Below are 17,306 nucleotides of genomic sequence, written 5' to 3'. Positions count from 1 at the left end.
TGTTTGACAAAAAGAGAAAAACAAGAACATGGATCAAGCTGGAAGTACCACGTGAAGTAGAAACCCTTACGATCAAGAAGTTTCAGTGGCTCCAAAGAAAATAGAATATAAGTTGATAAAGTTTGCCAACCAAAAACAGTGGGATAGCTGGAAAGAATTTGTGTATACATTAAGGTACAGCAGCGGGAGTGGGTGAGAGCACGGACTAGGGAAGGTAAATTTCCTTCTTAAAGATTTACCTCATGAATAGGCGGGGCAAAAGCTCAACAGGAGAGGACGCGGACACAGGGATTTCTGAACATGTGGACTGATATATTCGGACTGTGGCTAAACCCGAGACACTACACGTGTAATGTCTCCCACCTGTCCTCCTCCTCTAACCAAAACAAAAGACTGTGTGTGGAGGGATGGTAAGGTCATTTATTCAATCTCTCTTGGTAATTTAGAGCAGAGGGGATGAAGGCTAGGGCAGTTGCATGCTCCTCTTGTAGGTTGTGGGCGGTAAGGGTCACCACTAGTGTCCCTGCTGACTTCGCCTGTGAGAAGTGCACGCAACTCCAACTCCTCACAGACCCCGTTAGGGAACTGGAGCTGGAGCTGGATGAACTGCAGATCACGAGGGGGTGATAGAGAGGAGTTATAGGGAGGGAAAGGGAATAGGCAGACAGTGCAGGGATCCCCTATAACCGTGTACCTCAATAATAAGAATACTACTTTGCATACTATTGAGGGGGGACCTAGAAAGGGAAAGCCACAGTGGCCAGATTTCAGGCACTGAGCCTGGCTCTGTGGCCCAGAAGGGAATTTGGGTGGCGGGGGGTTTGGAAATAGGAGAATGTTAGTGAAAAGAGGCTCAATGGTGAGAGGACCTGACAGGAGATTCTGTGGTCGCAAATGAGGTCCCAGGTAGTATGTTGCCTCCCGGGTGCCAGGGTCAAGGATTGAGTCTACAGGATTCTTAAGAGGGAGGGGGAGTAGCCAGAAGTCATGGTATAGATCGGTAACATTGACATGGGTAAGGATAGGGAATAGAGAAGGTTGGAAACTAGGAGGCATGACAAGCAGAGTAGTAATCTCAGGATTGTTACCGGTGCCACAGGCTAGTGAAACTAGAAACAGAGCGAGTGCAGATGAACACGCGGCGGCAGGGCTGGTGTAGGAGGAAGGGCTTCAGATATGTGGATCATTGGGATATCTTCTGGGGAAGGTGGGTCCTGTACAAGAAGGACGGGTTGCAACTAAACTGGAGGAGCACCAATATCCTGGGCAGGAGGTTTACCAAAGCTCTTCAGGAGGGTTTAAGCTACATTGGCAGGGGTTGGTGGAAAACAGAGCTACAGATCAGATGATGGAGTAGGTAGTGAACAGTCAGACGCAGCATGCAGAGAGTCTGTGAGGAGGATTAGACAATTGATAGGGCAAAGGTGCAGTCAGTGTGATGGTGAAGTGTGTCTATTTTAATGCAAAAAGTATGAGGAATAAGGGTGACAAACTGAGAGTATGGATCAGTACTTGGAACCATGATGTTGTAGCCATTACGGAGACCTGGATATCACAGGGGTAGGAATGGTTGTTGGATGTTCCAGGATTTAGATGTTTCAAAGGAATGAGGGACGGGTAAAAGAGGTGTGGGAATGGCATTGCTAATCAGTGATAGATAGTATCACAGCTTCTGAAAGGGAGGTCATCAAGGAGGGTTTGTCTACACTGTCAGTGTGGGTGGAAGTCAGAAACAGGAAAGGAGCAGTCACTCTATTGGGAGTTTTTTACAGAGCCCCAATAGCAACAAAAACACAGAGGAGCAGACTGGGAGGCAGAATTTTAACAAGTGTATGAGTAACAGGGTTGATGCCATGGGTGACTTTAACTTCACTAATATTGATTGGAACATCCTTAGTTCAAATAGTTTGGATGGAGTAGTTTTTGACAGATGTGTCCAGGAAGGAGTTTTGACTCTATATGTAGATAGGCCGACTAGAGGGGAGGCCATATTAGATTTTGTACTTGACAACAAACTGGTGGAAGCAGTTTGGGGGAACAGAAGGATCTTGGAGTCCATGCCCATAGATCCCTCAAAGTTGCCACCTAAATTGATGGAGTTGTTAAGAAGGCATATGGTGTGTTTGGCTTTCATTAGCAGAGGGATTGAGTTTAAGAGTACTGGTTAGATCACACTTGGAATATTGTGTTCAATTCTGGTCGCCTCATTATAGGAAGGACGTGGAAGCTTGAGAAAGGGTACAGAGAAGATTTACGAGGATGTTGCCTGGACTGGAGTGGATGTCTTATGAAGTAAGGTTGAGGGAGCTAGGGCTTTTCTCATTGCAGCGAAGAAAGGTGAGAGGTGGCCTAATAGAGGTGTACAAGAATTTGGAGGCATAGATACAGTTGATAGCTAGAGGGCTTTTCCCAGGACGGAAATGGCTATCAAGAGGGTGCATACTTTTAAACTGATTGGAGGAAGGTTCTTTACACAGAGAGTGGTGGGTGCATGGAATGCATTGCCAGCAGTGGTAGTAGAGTCAGATACATTAGGGACATTTAAGTGACTCTTTGATAGGCACATGGATGATAGTAAAATGAAGGATATGTAAGTTAGTTTTATCTTAGAGTAGGATAAAAGGTTGGCACAGCAGTGAGGGCTGAAGGGCCTGTACTGTGCTGTACTGTTCTATGTTCTATGGGGGACAGCCAAACAGATGGGTATTCACGGAAAATGTTCTTTCTCATAGGATATTGAGTTGGAAAGGAGTTGAAAAGGACTGCAGCATCACTTTCTCCTCCTTTCTAATAGGATATGTCAAGATAAAGTCCGGCTAAAGGATCAAGGGTTTGAAGAAAAACATGGTAATCAAGAGGTAATAGTGGACTCCCCTACTGGAGGAAAAGGGATCTTAAAGATCTTCATGCCTCTTTTCACAACATACTCCTGGAAGTGAAAATTGATCAATGCAACAATTGCATTGTTACAGGATGAAAACTTTCAAAGGGAAGTATTTTTGAAGTCACTTGAAGAAGCAAGTGATAAGGAAGCGAAGCTATAGAAAATAAACAATCATGTTTATGGGTTGAATTGCAGCGAGGTTTTGCTTTTGCTCAAGTAAAGGTAAAATTACTGCGAATGCTGGACATCTTGGGGAAAAAAGACAGAATAGTCTGGAGAAACTCAGCAGAAGTGACAGCATCTGTGGAGAAAGAAACAGAGTTAAAGTTTGTGTCTGAATGTTTACACCAGAACTGATACCAGTTCTGAAGAAAAGTCATACTGGACTTGAAACATTGACAGTGCTTCTCTCCCCACAGATGCTACCAGACCTATTGAGTTTCTCCAGAATATTCTGCATGTGTTTGGTATTTCTCAATTAGGTCTGTCCTGATCTAAAATAAATTGCATTCAACTTATAGCAGACCTGGCAATTTTCTACAGGAATTATAAAGAGAAACATCAATTTTCTGTCAGGAGATTCTACAGAATTTGAGCAATAGATAAAATTTTTAAAAAGGGGAAATTTAAATTTAGAGATCAAGCTTGGGGGTTGGTGGAAGGAATTTTAAACGTACAGGGTTAGACACTGAGCAGAATAAATCAGGAGCTTCCTTGGAGCAAATTACCCTGAGAAATTGGGTCAGGCCCTCAGACAAAGATGATTTTACGTCCAAGGATGATACAGACCTGACAAGAGGTTTATTCAAATAGTTAATCGGATCATCCAGTTTGACTAGAACTGATGCCAATATTAGAATTTGAAGACTACAATGAAACATGAGGAAGTCTTGGGAGCAAACAAGACATCAAAGAAGGTAAGTTCCAAAAAATACACAGTGAAATATCCAACCTTGAGTCACCCAGAAGTTATGAAGAGAGTCCTTTTCAGTGATGCTTCACATGGCAACCTATTCTAAATGGCTCTTTCTAGAATGGCAAGATTTATCATGGTCTCGGTTGGAAAGATTAACAAATGTTGCCCATTGGTTTGGGAAGCCAAGAAACAAAAAGGTTAATTTGAAGTATCTTACCAGCTGAAACATTGGTGCTGTAGGCATTATAGCTCCAGGGTGTATTTATTGCCAAATGCTGAAGAAAATCCTATGCAATCTAACATCTTGATCACAGAATCTTTCTTTGACACCACTTGGCCTTAAGTCTGGCTTTAGCCTTATGTCTCAATGGGAAGAACTTTGTCTGTGAATATCCATCTTTTTGATAAGGCTGACTTAAGAGAAGTTTGTCAATTGAATATTATGGACTATGAAGAAAAGTAATTTTATTACTGATCAGTAATGTTTTAAAGTAGGATACAGAATTATTTTTCTAAATGTTTACCTGGGTATTTTTTTTTTATAAAAAGCTTTATTTAATGGCATCACATATAGACAGGGTTCGTTAAAAAGGCATTTGGCACACTTGCCTTCGTTGCTCAGTACATTGAGTATAGGAGTTGGGACGTCGTGTTCAGGTTATACAGGACATTGGTTTGGAATACTGTGTCCTGTTCTGGTCAGCCAGTTATAGGAAGGATATTACTGTATATAAGTAAATTAACAAAGTACAAGCTTAGCCCCCAACAAGAACAAAAGAGAATAGTAATCGCAGGGAAAGAGGGCAGGGTTTAAATTAAAATGGATGTCATAGAATCCCTCTTGTGTGAAAAGAGGCCATTCAGTCCACCAAATCTGCACTGATCCTCCGAATAGTATCTCACCCAGACCCATAACCCCACCCTATCCCGTACGAGGCACTCACCTAAACGGATTGAACAGATAGTCATTGATGCACATGTAACACCGGAGCCAGATTCTGGAGGTAAGCTCAGAGCTGCTTGCTTCCTCTGTATCTCATCCTGCTTAGGCAGTTAAATCAATTTCTGCCTCTCATTCCTGAAGAGGACCTTGCCCATGCAGCCTCATGGAGAGCCCAGAGAGGGGCATTGCTGTATTGTAGAGCTTTTATGGTCTTTCTTCTCATGTGCTGGCAGCACAGTGGCACAACGGTTAGCACTGGTGCCTCACAGTGCTCGGGACATGGGTTCAATTCTACCCTTGGAAGACTGTATGGAGTTTGCACATTCTCCTGTTCTCTGCAAAGGTTTCTGTCAGGTGCTCCAGTTTCCTCTCAGTCCAAAGATGTGCAGGTTAGGTAGTTGGCCATGCTAAATTGCCCATGGTGTTTAGGGGTGTGCAGGTTAGATGGTTGGCCAGGATAGAAACCCATGTGGGGTTACAGAGATGGGGAGGAGGGTTGGTCTGAGAGGGATGCTCTTCAGAATGGTCTCTTTCTGCACTGTAGGTATCCTATCATTCAATGATTCATCATTGCGTGTAGTCAGTCAATTGTTAAGTTAAATGGTTTCTGCACCCAGTTCTGATTGTAGCTGCAGGCTAGCTACAACACAGCCTCTAATATCAGTTTCTCTGCAGGTCTGACAATAAAATCTCTTGCATCCTCATGTCGGATTGTGTGCATATTTGATTTTTGAGAATGTGATCCAGAGGTCAGACTCTGTAGTCCTGATAGATTCTTTGTTGTTCTGATGTCAGATTCTGTGTTCGCCTGGTGCTGCAACTCTGGCATCCTCATGTCAGATTCTGTGTAGGCTTGATGTTAAAACCTCTATAGGCCTGATGTCATACTCTGTGTGGACCAGCTTTTGACAGATGCTGTGCACTTATAAATCGGCAGATTCTGTGTTGACCTGATTTCAGATTTTTTGTAAAAGCAGAATACTACTGATGCTGGAAATTTAAAATAAAAACAAAGTCGTGGAAACAACTGCCGGGTTTGGCAGTATCTGTGGATAGAAAGAAAAATACAGAGAATGTTTTGAATCTAATACAGATCTTCTTCAGAAACGAAATTCAGATTTAATTTGGTTCTCACCCAAACACAATTTTCACAGTGTAGGTTACCATTCAGCCCATTGTGTCTGTAATGGCTCTCAAAATAAGCAATTCAGCGCAAAACGTTTCCCTGCCTTCTCACTGTAATAACCCTGCATATTCCGTCCTTTCACAAAAGGAGTATTACCCTTTTCAATGCCTTTCCTGAACCTAACTTCACACACTCTCAAGTTATGTATTACAGATCTTAACCGCCTTCTTGCTTGTACAGTTTTCCCGAATTACTTTAAATCTGTTCTCTCTGTCCCCTCCCTATTTCTCCCATTTTACTTTGTCCAGGCCCCTTATGATTTTGAATACCTCAAAAACATCTCGTCCTGACCTTCTCTTCTCCAAAGAAAATGATCCCAACTTTTCCGATCAATCTTCATAGCTGAAGATCCTTATCCCTGAAACCATTCTCATGTGAATCATTTCTTCACTCCCTGAAGTCTTCACACATCCTCCCCAAATTGTGGTCCACAGAAATGGATGTAATACTCCAACTTGGGACAGCTAGTCCAATGTAAGTTCAACATCACTGCCTTGCTCTTCTATTTTACATATAAAGTCTGAGGTACTGTCCTGTCACCTTCAGTGACTTATCTATATGGAGACATAGATCCATCTCCTCCACCATTCACTTTAGAATTGCACCCTTTATTTTACATTGTGTTTCATTTCTTCTTACCAAAATGAATCAGCTCATATCACTACATATTGGTGGATGATATTCAGTTTATTGCTAGCAGCAGGCTCTAGGCAGATCACATGTGGGAGTTTGTATAAGGAGACTGATGCAATTAGACAATTGAATAATATGTTAACCTTACTTGCAAGGGGGTTAGAATATAAGACTATCGAAGTCTTGCTAGATTTTTGATGACCACACTTGGAATACTGTATGAAGTTTTGGTCTCAATAATTAAGGGTGGGTATGCTTCACTTGTAGGTGACAAGTCCAAAGGTCACCTGATATGTTTCTGGGATGTTATTGTTGTCCTATGATTTTTTTTCCCCTCATTTGTTCAGGAAATGCTTTTGCCACTGGCTAGGCCAACAATTATTGGCCGTTCCTATTTGCCCTGGAGAGAGGTGGTGGTGAGCTGCCTTTTTGAACTACTGCAGTCCTGGAGTTGTAGGGATATCCACAACGCTGTCAGGATGGGAGCCTAAGTAAAATGGAATTTAGAAGAAAGGAAGCTGAGTTTATTGAAGCATACAAAGTTCTTAAGGGGCCTATAGGGTAGATACTGATGGTTTCCCAGTTTGGGGAATGTAGAGTACCGAGGCACAGTCTTGGGGTAACGGGTTGACCAATCAGACTGAAATGCGGAGACATAACTTATATTAGTGGGTTATGAATTGTTGAAATTTTCTACTCCGTAAAATTCTACACGCTCCATTATTGAATATATTCAAGATTCAAACAGACCAATTTTAGAGAATCTCTCAGAGAACCGAGGGATATGACAGCAGGTGGAAAAGTGGGATTGAGGCAGAAAGTCAGCCCTGATCACATTGAATTCTGGAATCCTAGAGCATGCTTCAAGGTCAAACAGTTTCCTCCTGCTCCGTTCTTAGATTCTAACGTCAGATTCTGTTCATATTTCATGATGTTAGGCCCTGTGCAAAGACAATGTCGGTGTGTGATGTAAGACATTGCAATATATGAGACACTATAATATTATCAACTAACCTCAGAACATGGGGTTGAGACTCAGAAAAACTATCCAACCCAGGGGACACGACATTGACAGTTACATTAAGTATGAGTGCTGCTTACAGGAGCTGGCTTTTCAGAAACCTGACCCAATTTTACGGCATGCTCTGAAAAGGCCAGAGGAAACATTTGGATGTAAAGTCATTTGCTCAAAGCTGCAGACTGCTTTTTCACAGACAAGAATTCCATATATATTGTGAGAAGGAACATTTTTAATATGGTTTCAATAGTCTGTTCAGAATTCTTGGACTAGATAACTATTATGAACAGCTCCGATCATTACTGATGGCTAACAAATAAATACCAGTGAGGAGCTTCTGAATGTCAATTTGCAAAGTAGGGATGCAAGAGGTGTTGCAGCACACTGTTTCTACTTCTGGATCATGAAAGTCCTGGTTCAAATCCCATTTGTCCAAGATCTGTGTCATGACAGGTTGATTGAAAGTCATTTTGTTTATACAAACCAGAGATAAGATGATTCAAGAGAGTCAAGGAAAAAGCCTAGAATGAGGGAAGGGAAGATGATAGGATTTTAGATAAGATTCAAGTTATCTACATGGGAACATCAATATGCCATTCAGTCCCTGGAGCCTGTTTTGCTATTCAATGAGATAATGAGTGATCTATGACCTTACTCTATAAAGCTGTGTTGGCCGATATCCCTTAGTACCTTTGTTTAATGAAAAATCTATCTCAGATTTAAAATTAACAACTGATTCTGCAGTTTGTGGAAGAGAATTCCAAATGTCTGCTACTCTCTGTGTAGAGATGTACTTCCTAACATCTCTCCTGAACAGTCTGCCCCAATTTCTCAGAATCTGCCCCAACAGTAGAAATAGTTTATCTTTTTCTACATTGTCTTTTCCTGTTAATATCTTGATAATTTCAATCTTGTTGTCTGTAATATTATTGATTCTAGTCACCCCAACTTGCCATTTAATTTTGGTTCAAACTAGATATTAACCAATTGAAGACAAAAGTGAACTTTGAATATATTGAAAGAAAATGGTAGATATGCAACTTAAGATAACTATTAACAGATTTATAGGGGGGATCTGTACACAAAAGTGTTACTCCATTGGAATCCTTCTCTGCCAAATGTTTCTCTAGGAATTCTGTCTGACAGAATCTTCAGTCTATGTCTAGATTGGAAGCACATCAGAGTCTTTAATTTTAACCATGAAATGACTTACCTTATCCTGAGTTGAATTCAGTGTAACTTGATAATTGGTCAATTTTATGATTTAAGTATTTCAATTAGGTCCCAATTATTACAGTCATCTATGCTTACTATCCCAGCTCCCAGGCAAGAGTAGTGATATGCATTGAAGCTCTTTTGGTTTGGTGGTAGTATCCTACCTCTGACCTAGGAGGCCCGGATTCAAGTCCCATCTGCTCCAGAGGTGTGCAGTAATGTCTCTGAATAGGTTGACTATAAATATCAAGATGGTGATATGAAAGTGCTTTTGTGGAACAGTGATAATGTCCCTATCTTGGAAACAGTGGCTTAGGTTCAAGTTCCATCTGCTTCAGAGATGTGCCATAGCATCTCTGAACAGGTTGTTTGCAAAATATATATGCTGATGTGGGGCTCATATGGTGTAGTGGTAGTGTCTGTATGTCTGGGCCAGGAGACCCAGGATTGAGTCCTACCTGCTCCAGGGGGTGTGCTATAATATATTTGAACAGTTTGATTGGAAAATACCTAGAATGGTAATGTGAAGGCATCTTCTGGTATAGTGACAGTGTCCCTACCTCTGGGCCAAGAGACTAAGAATCGAATCCCAGAAGTATATAATAATCTCTCTGAACAGATTGATTAGAAAATATCTGCAATGGTGATGCCCTACCTTTGGCTTTGAAAGCCTAAGATTCAAGTGCTACTTTCTCCAGCGGTGTGTCATAGCATCTCTGAACAAGTTGATTAAAGATATATGCAATGGTGATATTGGGCTCTCATGGCACATTGATAATGTCCCTACCTCAGGACCAGAAGGCCTGGGTTCAGGTCCCACCTACTGCAGAGGTATGCAACATCTCTGGACAGGTTGATTTGAAAATATCTACATTAGAGGTGTTTACAGCATCTGCCAAACTAATTTTGGATAATGCTCCCATGTATAGAAATGTTCCAATGATATCAATGCTCTGTACAGTCATGTAGTTCTCTTGTAGGCTAATCAAGGTCAGCAGGATTAATTACTAACATATTTGACTGGATCATACATTTCTTTTACACCAGAAGGCCTGGATTCAAGTCCCACGTGCTCCAGAGACATATCATTACGTATCATTACATCTCTAAACATGTTGATTAAAATATCTACATTCTTTTCACATGTACAAAAACTCATGGATAATTAATGACATCAAAACAGAATTAAAGAGCTTTTAATATCACCCAGTCAATAAAATATAACCACTGATTCTTCAATTGTAACTTGATGGAGGTTCACTGTGGTGATTATAACGAGGTCAGCCAAGTAGATCTCATAGAATATAAGTTCTCTGATTGGGGCTGTTAATCTGGTCCAATCAGGGAGCCCTGGCTGACAGGCAAGAACAGGAGTGTCAGATATCCTATTCATTCTGAGAGTTAGTTCTGAGAGATCTGGAACCATGTCAACTATGTATAGATAATGGGTGATTTGGTGAAGGGATATTGGCCTCTATAGTTACTTCACTCACAAGCTATTTAATCATCTGTTTCTAATTGGTGTTTTGTACAGTAGTTCCAATTAATAGATTTGTATTTGTAAGTTACAGAATGTAAAATAGCTTATTTAATACTTGTTTCAAAATGGCTTCTTTGGACCGTGCTAGATTGCTACAGTGAATGTAAAATGGAAATAATTTTAAAATTATCGGGTTATTTTAAAATCTTAATCCAGGTCTATTTACAAGATAGTATCAATGCTTGGTTATTCATTGACAGAAATCATATGTGAAAGCTCAAAGAGAATGGACAATGTCAAGGCAAGCTTTAATGCCATGGTTCCAATGAAGAACTTGAAATTCCATTGGATAATTTATACCACAAAAGACTTTTACTAAACAGTGAGGCCCTGTCAATCTAACATCCTGTCTACTATTGAATAGCACTATAAAAGATTGTTGTGGCACCACAGGGAGTGGAGTGCGTTATTTCTCCCTCCAACTCTATTTCGATTTAATCCCTGCCCTCCCCTTCACCTTTTTGATCACACAGTATTGCCACTTGTCACTGGCCACTTGGGTGTTTTCTTTCTTCCTGGTGGTGGAAATTGAATAAAGATTTGTAGACCTTGTGTCTTTCACTGCGTCTCACACCTACACACACACAACATGGGTGCTGGGGAAAAAAAGCATTACCGCAGTTAGGTGGTAGTGTGGGGTTATTAAAAAGCATTTTAAAAATATAAAAAATTGTTGTTAAAGGCACTTCATTACTAGTCAGAAGATGGCAACTTGTCCATCTTGGCACCAATCTGGCTGGGAAGACCTATACTCAGCAAAGACTAATCAACTATTTGTGATTTACAATGTAAGTGATAACCATACCTACAACGAACTGCTTTCACTGTAGTGTTCCTTTATACTGAATGTTAGATTGTGGTAGTGGTGTTTTTGAAACTGTCCTAAAAATATATTAAGGTCTTATAGACTGAACTTGACTTTCCTGTGTAACTTCTCATAAATCTCAAGGAACAGAAACAGAAAGCCATAGACTCAACAGTGAGGTCTCACAGTAAGCCTGATGTCAGGCTCTACAAACGATTGTTGTCAGAATCTGGGCATGATGTCAGATTTTATGTAGACCTGATGTTAAAACCAGTGAACACCTACTTGATTCAGATAAGATATGAACGTTGGATGGTAGGGGGAGGAACAGCAGAAACCCCAGTAACTCTTGTTTCCCAAACGGTTCTGACAAAGTGAAGTTGTGGTTAGGATCCTGCTATTTAATCAAACTTATTTAACTTTCCATTTCCTTCCAGGAGCAGCATTCTGGATTTCTACAGTTGGGTGCTTCAATGGAACAGCAGATCAGGGTCATTTTCAAAGTAATGGAAGAGTATGATTGGGGGAGCTTTACCATCATTACCAGTTATTTCCCTGGATATCAGGAATTCATCACCCACATTCAGCTTTTTATTGAAACCAGCTATTATGGGTGGGAAATTGAACAGACTCTTACTCTTGAAATGACAAAAGATGAGGACAATTTCAAAACAAAGAGACTTCTGCAGCAGATTGATGCACAGGTTCTGATTCTATATTGCTCAAGAGAGGAGGCAGAAAATCTGTTTGAATTGGCTGAACAAGTTAATCTCCTTGGCCCAGGCTATATCTGGATACTGTCCAGTATCGCAATAGGCAGCATGGAACGAGTGGCGAAACAATTTCCAGTCGGATTAATCAGCGTCATGACAGAGAGATGGAAGATGAGCTTACAGCAGCGGGTGAGGGATGGAGTGGCAATCATCGCAAAAGGTGCAGAAAGTTTTTATAAAACATACGGATACATGCCGGGACCAAGTGCTGACTGTCGGCATCCAGCTCGAGGGGCCACAAGGAATATACTGTACAGGTACCGTTGCATGGAAATCCAATTATAGATGCTGGTCCATTATAGATAGTGAATGATTACAAGCTGATATCAAATATAATCAACGACCATTGGCAGGTGACTTATGGCAGTTAAAACAAGTAATCATTCTTTACAGACAATGTTCCTTTATGGCAGAATATTTGTTATTTGCAGAGACATGTTACACTACTGATCCATCAGATCTCCAGTGGACTAGGAATTGGTTTGCATAGTGTGGCTTTGAGAGTTGGTACAGCACCTCCTAGCTCTCTCAGGGGCCCATTATCACTGCTTGTGGTGCCCATCCACTGTTGCTATAAAGAATCAATCACAACAATTACTGCTCCTGCAGGAATTTATTTGGTTGCATCGGTGCCGTTTCTCCAAAGGAACAATTCCCTTAGCTATGCATGCTTTACATTTTTCAGCTAATAAGCCAATTGCTTCTTAAATGCCTCGCTGAACCTGACCCCACCACACTCACCTGCGGTGAATTCCAGATCTTGAACACGTGAAATGGTTTTTCCTCATGTTTTCATTGCTTTGATTGCCAATGCATTAAGTTCTCACATAAGGTCATAGTTGCATTCCTGAAAATTGCAAAATAAAGTGGATGACTTTAAGTGATGCATTAATTAGCATAAGAATCAAATTGGAGTCAAGTGTTCCATAGGACCTTCAGTTGCAGAAGAGAAAATTAAAATTATACTGAGAGCCATTAAGCTGAAATGTAATATTTTTAAATGGCTGTTCCTATATTTGTAAACTAAATAACCACTAAAATAAAATACAGAAGAAAAATTTGGAATATCTCTTGCTCACTGTCAATTATGATTCCAGCTCCCTGATCCTCCTGTTGGTTGTGGATTCGTTTCCTCGCTGAACCTTTGACTTGCAGCCTCTCCTATTTCCTGACACTCCAAGAATGGAACCCAGGGCACTGATACCAAAATGTCAAGCCCTAATGGAGAATTGGCATTTAAGTGAAACACCCAATGGGTCAGAGTTGAACAAAGACTTCCCACACCTTAAATCATTGCTCTCTCATTCTTAATTCTTCCACCAACAGGAAGGATTTCCCAATGAGCTTTGAGCAGACCCCTCTTAATTCTGTATTCCTTGAACAAATCTCATCTCAAACTTTACTTCTCTAAGAAAAACAGTTATAAATTCTCTAATTTATTTATGTAAATGACAATTTTCTGCATTTTTCTAAAGCCTCTACATCCTTCCTAAAGTGTGATGCTCAAAACTATATGCAGTATTCCATTTCTAGCTATGGAGGTTTAATATAACTTCTGTACTCTTATTACGTTATGGTCCTGTTAATAAATCCGAAGATGCCATAGGTTTATTAACTGCTCATGCAACCTGAATTGTACCTTCACTGACTTGTGCACATGTACCCCAAGTCTCTCTGTCCCTGCACCCTTGTTAGAATTGTACCCTTCAGGTTAAATTGTCTCTCCTCATTCATCCTACCAAAATGAATCTCTTAATACTTCACTGCAGTAAAAGGATGCAAACCAAGGAAGACCTTAAGTGGAGACTATCCTGATGCCACAGGGCTCAACTGGCTAATATGATATTCAACCACAATCTGTTACCTCATGGCCAAGCATATCCCTCTCTCTTCTGTTACCATGAAAGCGAGGAGATCAACCCTGGTTTAATGTAGAATGCCAGAGGCTATGTCAAGAACAGCATTGGTCTTACATAGAAATGAGGGATCAACTTGGTGAGGCTACAAAACAGGATTACTTGCATACCAATCAGCAGAAGCAAACTGCAATGGATAGAGTTAAGCAATCCAACCAACAACATAGCAGATCTCAGGTCTGCAGTCCTGCCACATCCAGCTAATGAATGTTGGTGGACAACTAAATAAATAATTGAAAGATGCAACTCTATAAACACTCATCCTCAATGATGGAGGAATCCAGCAAAAGAGCCTTTTGCAACCAATAAGAAGTGGAAAGTAGATGATCCATCTAGGCATTCTCCAGAAATCCCCAGTATCACAGAATCAGTCTTCAGTCAATTTGATTCACTTCAATATGATATCATGAAATGGCTGAAAGCAATGGAAATTATGAAGGCTATAGGCCTTGACAACATTCTGTCAATAGGACTGAAGACTTATGCTCCAGAAATAGCTGCATCCCAAGTCAAGCTATTGCAGTTACAGCTGCAAGATTAGCATCTACTAGGCAGGAATGAGTCTTCAACTTGGTTAACAAAATCTGCTCATTTATGTTCAGTTTAGGTTGATACTGCCAAGATACTTAATTTCTAACTTCATCACGATCTTCGCCTAGATTAGATTAGATTAGATTACTTACAGTGTGGAAACAGGCCCTTCGGCCCAACAAGTCCACACCGACCCGCCGAAGCGCAACCCACCCATTCCCTACATTTACTCCTTTACCTAACACTACGGGCAATTTAGCATGGCCAATTCACTTGACCTGCACATCTTTGGACTGTGGGAGGAAACCGGAGCACCCGGAGGAAACCCACGCAGACATGGGGAGAATGTGCAAATTCCACACAGTCAGTCGCATGAGTCAGGATTTGAACCCAGGTCTTTGGCGCTGTGAAGCAGCAGTGCTAACCACTGTGCCACCGTGCTGCCTAAGTGCAGACAAAAAGAACTGATCACTAGAAGTGAGGCGAAAGTGACTGGCCCTAACTCAAGACTGAATTTAACTAAGTTTGATATCAAGAAGCCTTGACAAAACAGAACTCCATGGAAATTGTTGGAAAACACACCACTGATTTGGGTCATCCCTGGCATAAATAAAGATAGTTGTGGTTGTTAGAGGTTAATCATCTCAGTCTCAGGATATCATTGCAAGAGTTCCTCAGGCTACTGTCGCAGGCCCAATTACCATCACCATCAATTACCTTCCTTTCATCATAAGGTCAAATTTGGTGATGCTAATCTCATGATTGCACAATGCTCAACACCATTGCAACACCAGATACAAAAGCAGTCTGTGTTCTATACAACATGATTTGGACAACTTCCAGGTTAGGATGATAAGTGGTAAGTAACACCTGCATCACACAAGTGCCAGTGATAACCAAAGCTAATGAGGCAGAATCTAACCATCTCCCCTTGAAATTCAATGGCATTACCATCATCGAATTGACCATAGTCAACATCCTGATTCTCCAAAGCTTGTCCACCATCTACAAGGCAGGACTGTTATCCAATACTCTCCACTTGAATGGATGTGATCAGCTCCAATGATACTGAAGAAGTTCAATAAAATCCAGGTCAGAGCATTCTATTTGACTGGTAACAAATCCACCAACTTCAACATCCACTCCCTCCAACACCGAAACATGGAGTTAGCTATGTGTACCACCTACAAGATGCACTGCATTAATTTACCCATAGTCTTTTCGTAGCATCTTCCAAATCACTACCCATCACCAAGATGGGCAAAGGTAACAATATGGCTGGCAGGTTCTCCTCCAAAACATGCAGTATCCTGGCTTGTAACTATACCACCATTCATTCATTGTTGTTCAGTAAAAAATCATGGAATTCCCCTATACTGTATGGACCTGCGATGGATCATGAGAGTGGCTCACCAACTTCTCCAGGGCAATGAGAGATGGGCTATAAATTCTAGGTTAGTCCTGACACTCACACTCTGTGAATGAATAAATAAAAAAGTATACTGTACTTTATATGGTACCCTAGCTGTGATCCAACTAGTGTTTCACTCAGTTCTATTATAAATTTGCTACTCTTAAATTCTATATTTAAACCAATAAAGGGAAATATCCTCTATGCCTTCTTAATCATTTTATCTACCTGTCCTGTTACATTCAAGGATCTGTGAATATTCACCATGGTTCCTCTGTTCCTCTGCACTCCTCTGTAGTTACTATGTATTCCCACACATTTTTCTGAAATTAATTCCATTTGCCACTTCTCTGCCTATATGCCTAGTCTGTCGACATCTTCCTGTAGTCTACATTTTCCTCATTATCAACACATGGTCAATTTTTGAATATGTAAATGTTTAAATTAAACTAAAGAGGCATTATTATAAATCACTGCTTTCTACTTGTGAACACTGGGGATGTAGCACTGTACCTTGTGTAACTCCAGTACAAATGACCTTCCAGTTAAATAAAAACATATTGGACATCACACTTTTCTTCCCATCTCTGAGACAATTTTGGATCCAATTTGTTACTTCACTGGATCGCAAAAGCTTTTACTTTTCTGACTGGTCTGTTATTGGGACTCTTGTTGAAAGTCTTACCAAAATCTAGGTAAAAAACATCAAATGCTCTGTCCTCATTAACCCTCTTTGTTGCCCCCTCAGAAAAATTTCAATCACATTAAGCATCACAACTTTTCCTTAACAAATCCATATGTGCAGAGATCTGGCTTTGCTCATGGCTTGAAGCCCTTATTTTTCCAATGTGGAAATGGCAGCCAATGACATTAGCACACTTGTGGACACAACTACAACACATCACCTGATGGCTGACTCTCAGCTCATGAAAATTACCTACTCTGAATATAAGAGTGAAAATTCAGACTGGTACCTCATGGCTGTGGATAGGAATACCCAAAATGATTTACAGGGTGTAAAAATCTAATAAAGTGTCCTACGCCATAGTATTAAAGGTTGAGATGGAGAGGAATTTCTTAAGTGTGTACAAGACAATTTTCTGATTCAGTATGTGGATGTACCTACTAGAGAAGGTGCAAAACTTGACCTACTCTTGGGAAATAAGGCAAGGCAGGTGACTGAGGTGTCAGTGGGGGAGCACTTTGGGGCCAGCAACCATAATTCTATTCATTTTAAAATAGTGATGGAAAAGAATAGACCAGGTCTAAAAGTTGTAGTTCTAAATTGGAGAAAGGCCAATTTTGACGTTATTAGGCAAAAACTTTCGAAAGCTGATTGGAGGCAGATGTTCGCAGGTAAAGGGACGGCTGGAAAATGGGAAGCCTTCAGAAATGAGATAACAAGAATCCAGAGAAAGTATATCCCTGTCAGGGTGAAAGGGAAGGCTGGTAGGTATAGGGAATGCTGGATGACTAAAGAAATTGAGGGTTTGGTTAAGAAAAAGAAGGAAGCATAAGTCAGGTATAGACAGGAT

General features: G+C 40.7%; 1 protein-coding gene across 3 annotated transcripts in view; it reads left to right on the top strand.

Annotated features, from left to right (window-relative positions):
• Positions 1–17,306, top strand: part of LOC122562073 (glutamate receptor ionotropic, NMDA 2C-like) — a 126,374-nt gene that overhangs the window by 41,459 nt on the left and 67,609 nt on the right. For all 3 annotated transcript variants that reach the window (XR_006315205.1, XM_043714557.1, XM_043714559.1), the window contains exon 3: positions 11,578–12,170. Coding sequence is in view for 2 of the 3 variants with exons in the window: in XM_043714557.1 (XP_043570492.1) it covers positions 11,578–12,170 (593 nt within the window). In the remaining variant the exon portion in view is untranslated. The remainder of the gene's footprint in view (positions 1–11,577; positions 12,171–17,306) is intronic.

This window comes from Chiloscyllium plagiosum, chromosome 24 (assembly GCF_004010195.1).
Source record: "Chiloscyllium plagiosum isolate BGI_BamShark_2017 chromosome 24, ASM401019v2, whole genome shotgun sequence".
NCBI classification, from domain to species: Eukaryota; Metazoa; Chordata; class Chondrichthyes; order Orectolobiformes; family Hemiscylliidae; genus Chiloscyllium; species Chiloscyllium plagiosum.
Note: the sequence above shows the minus strand (reverse complement) of the source record. Positions and strands in the feature narration are given on the sequence as shown.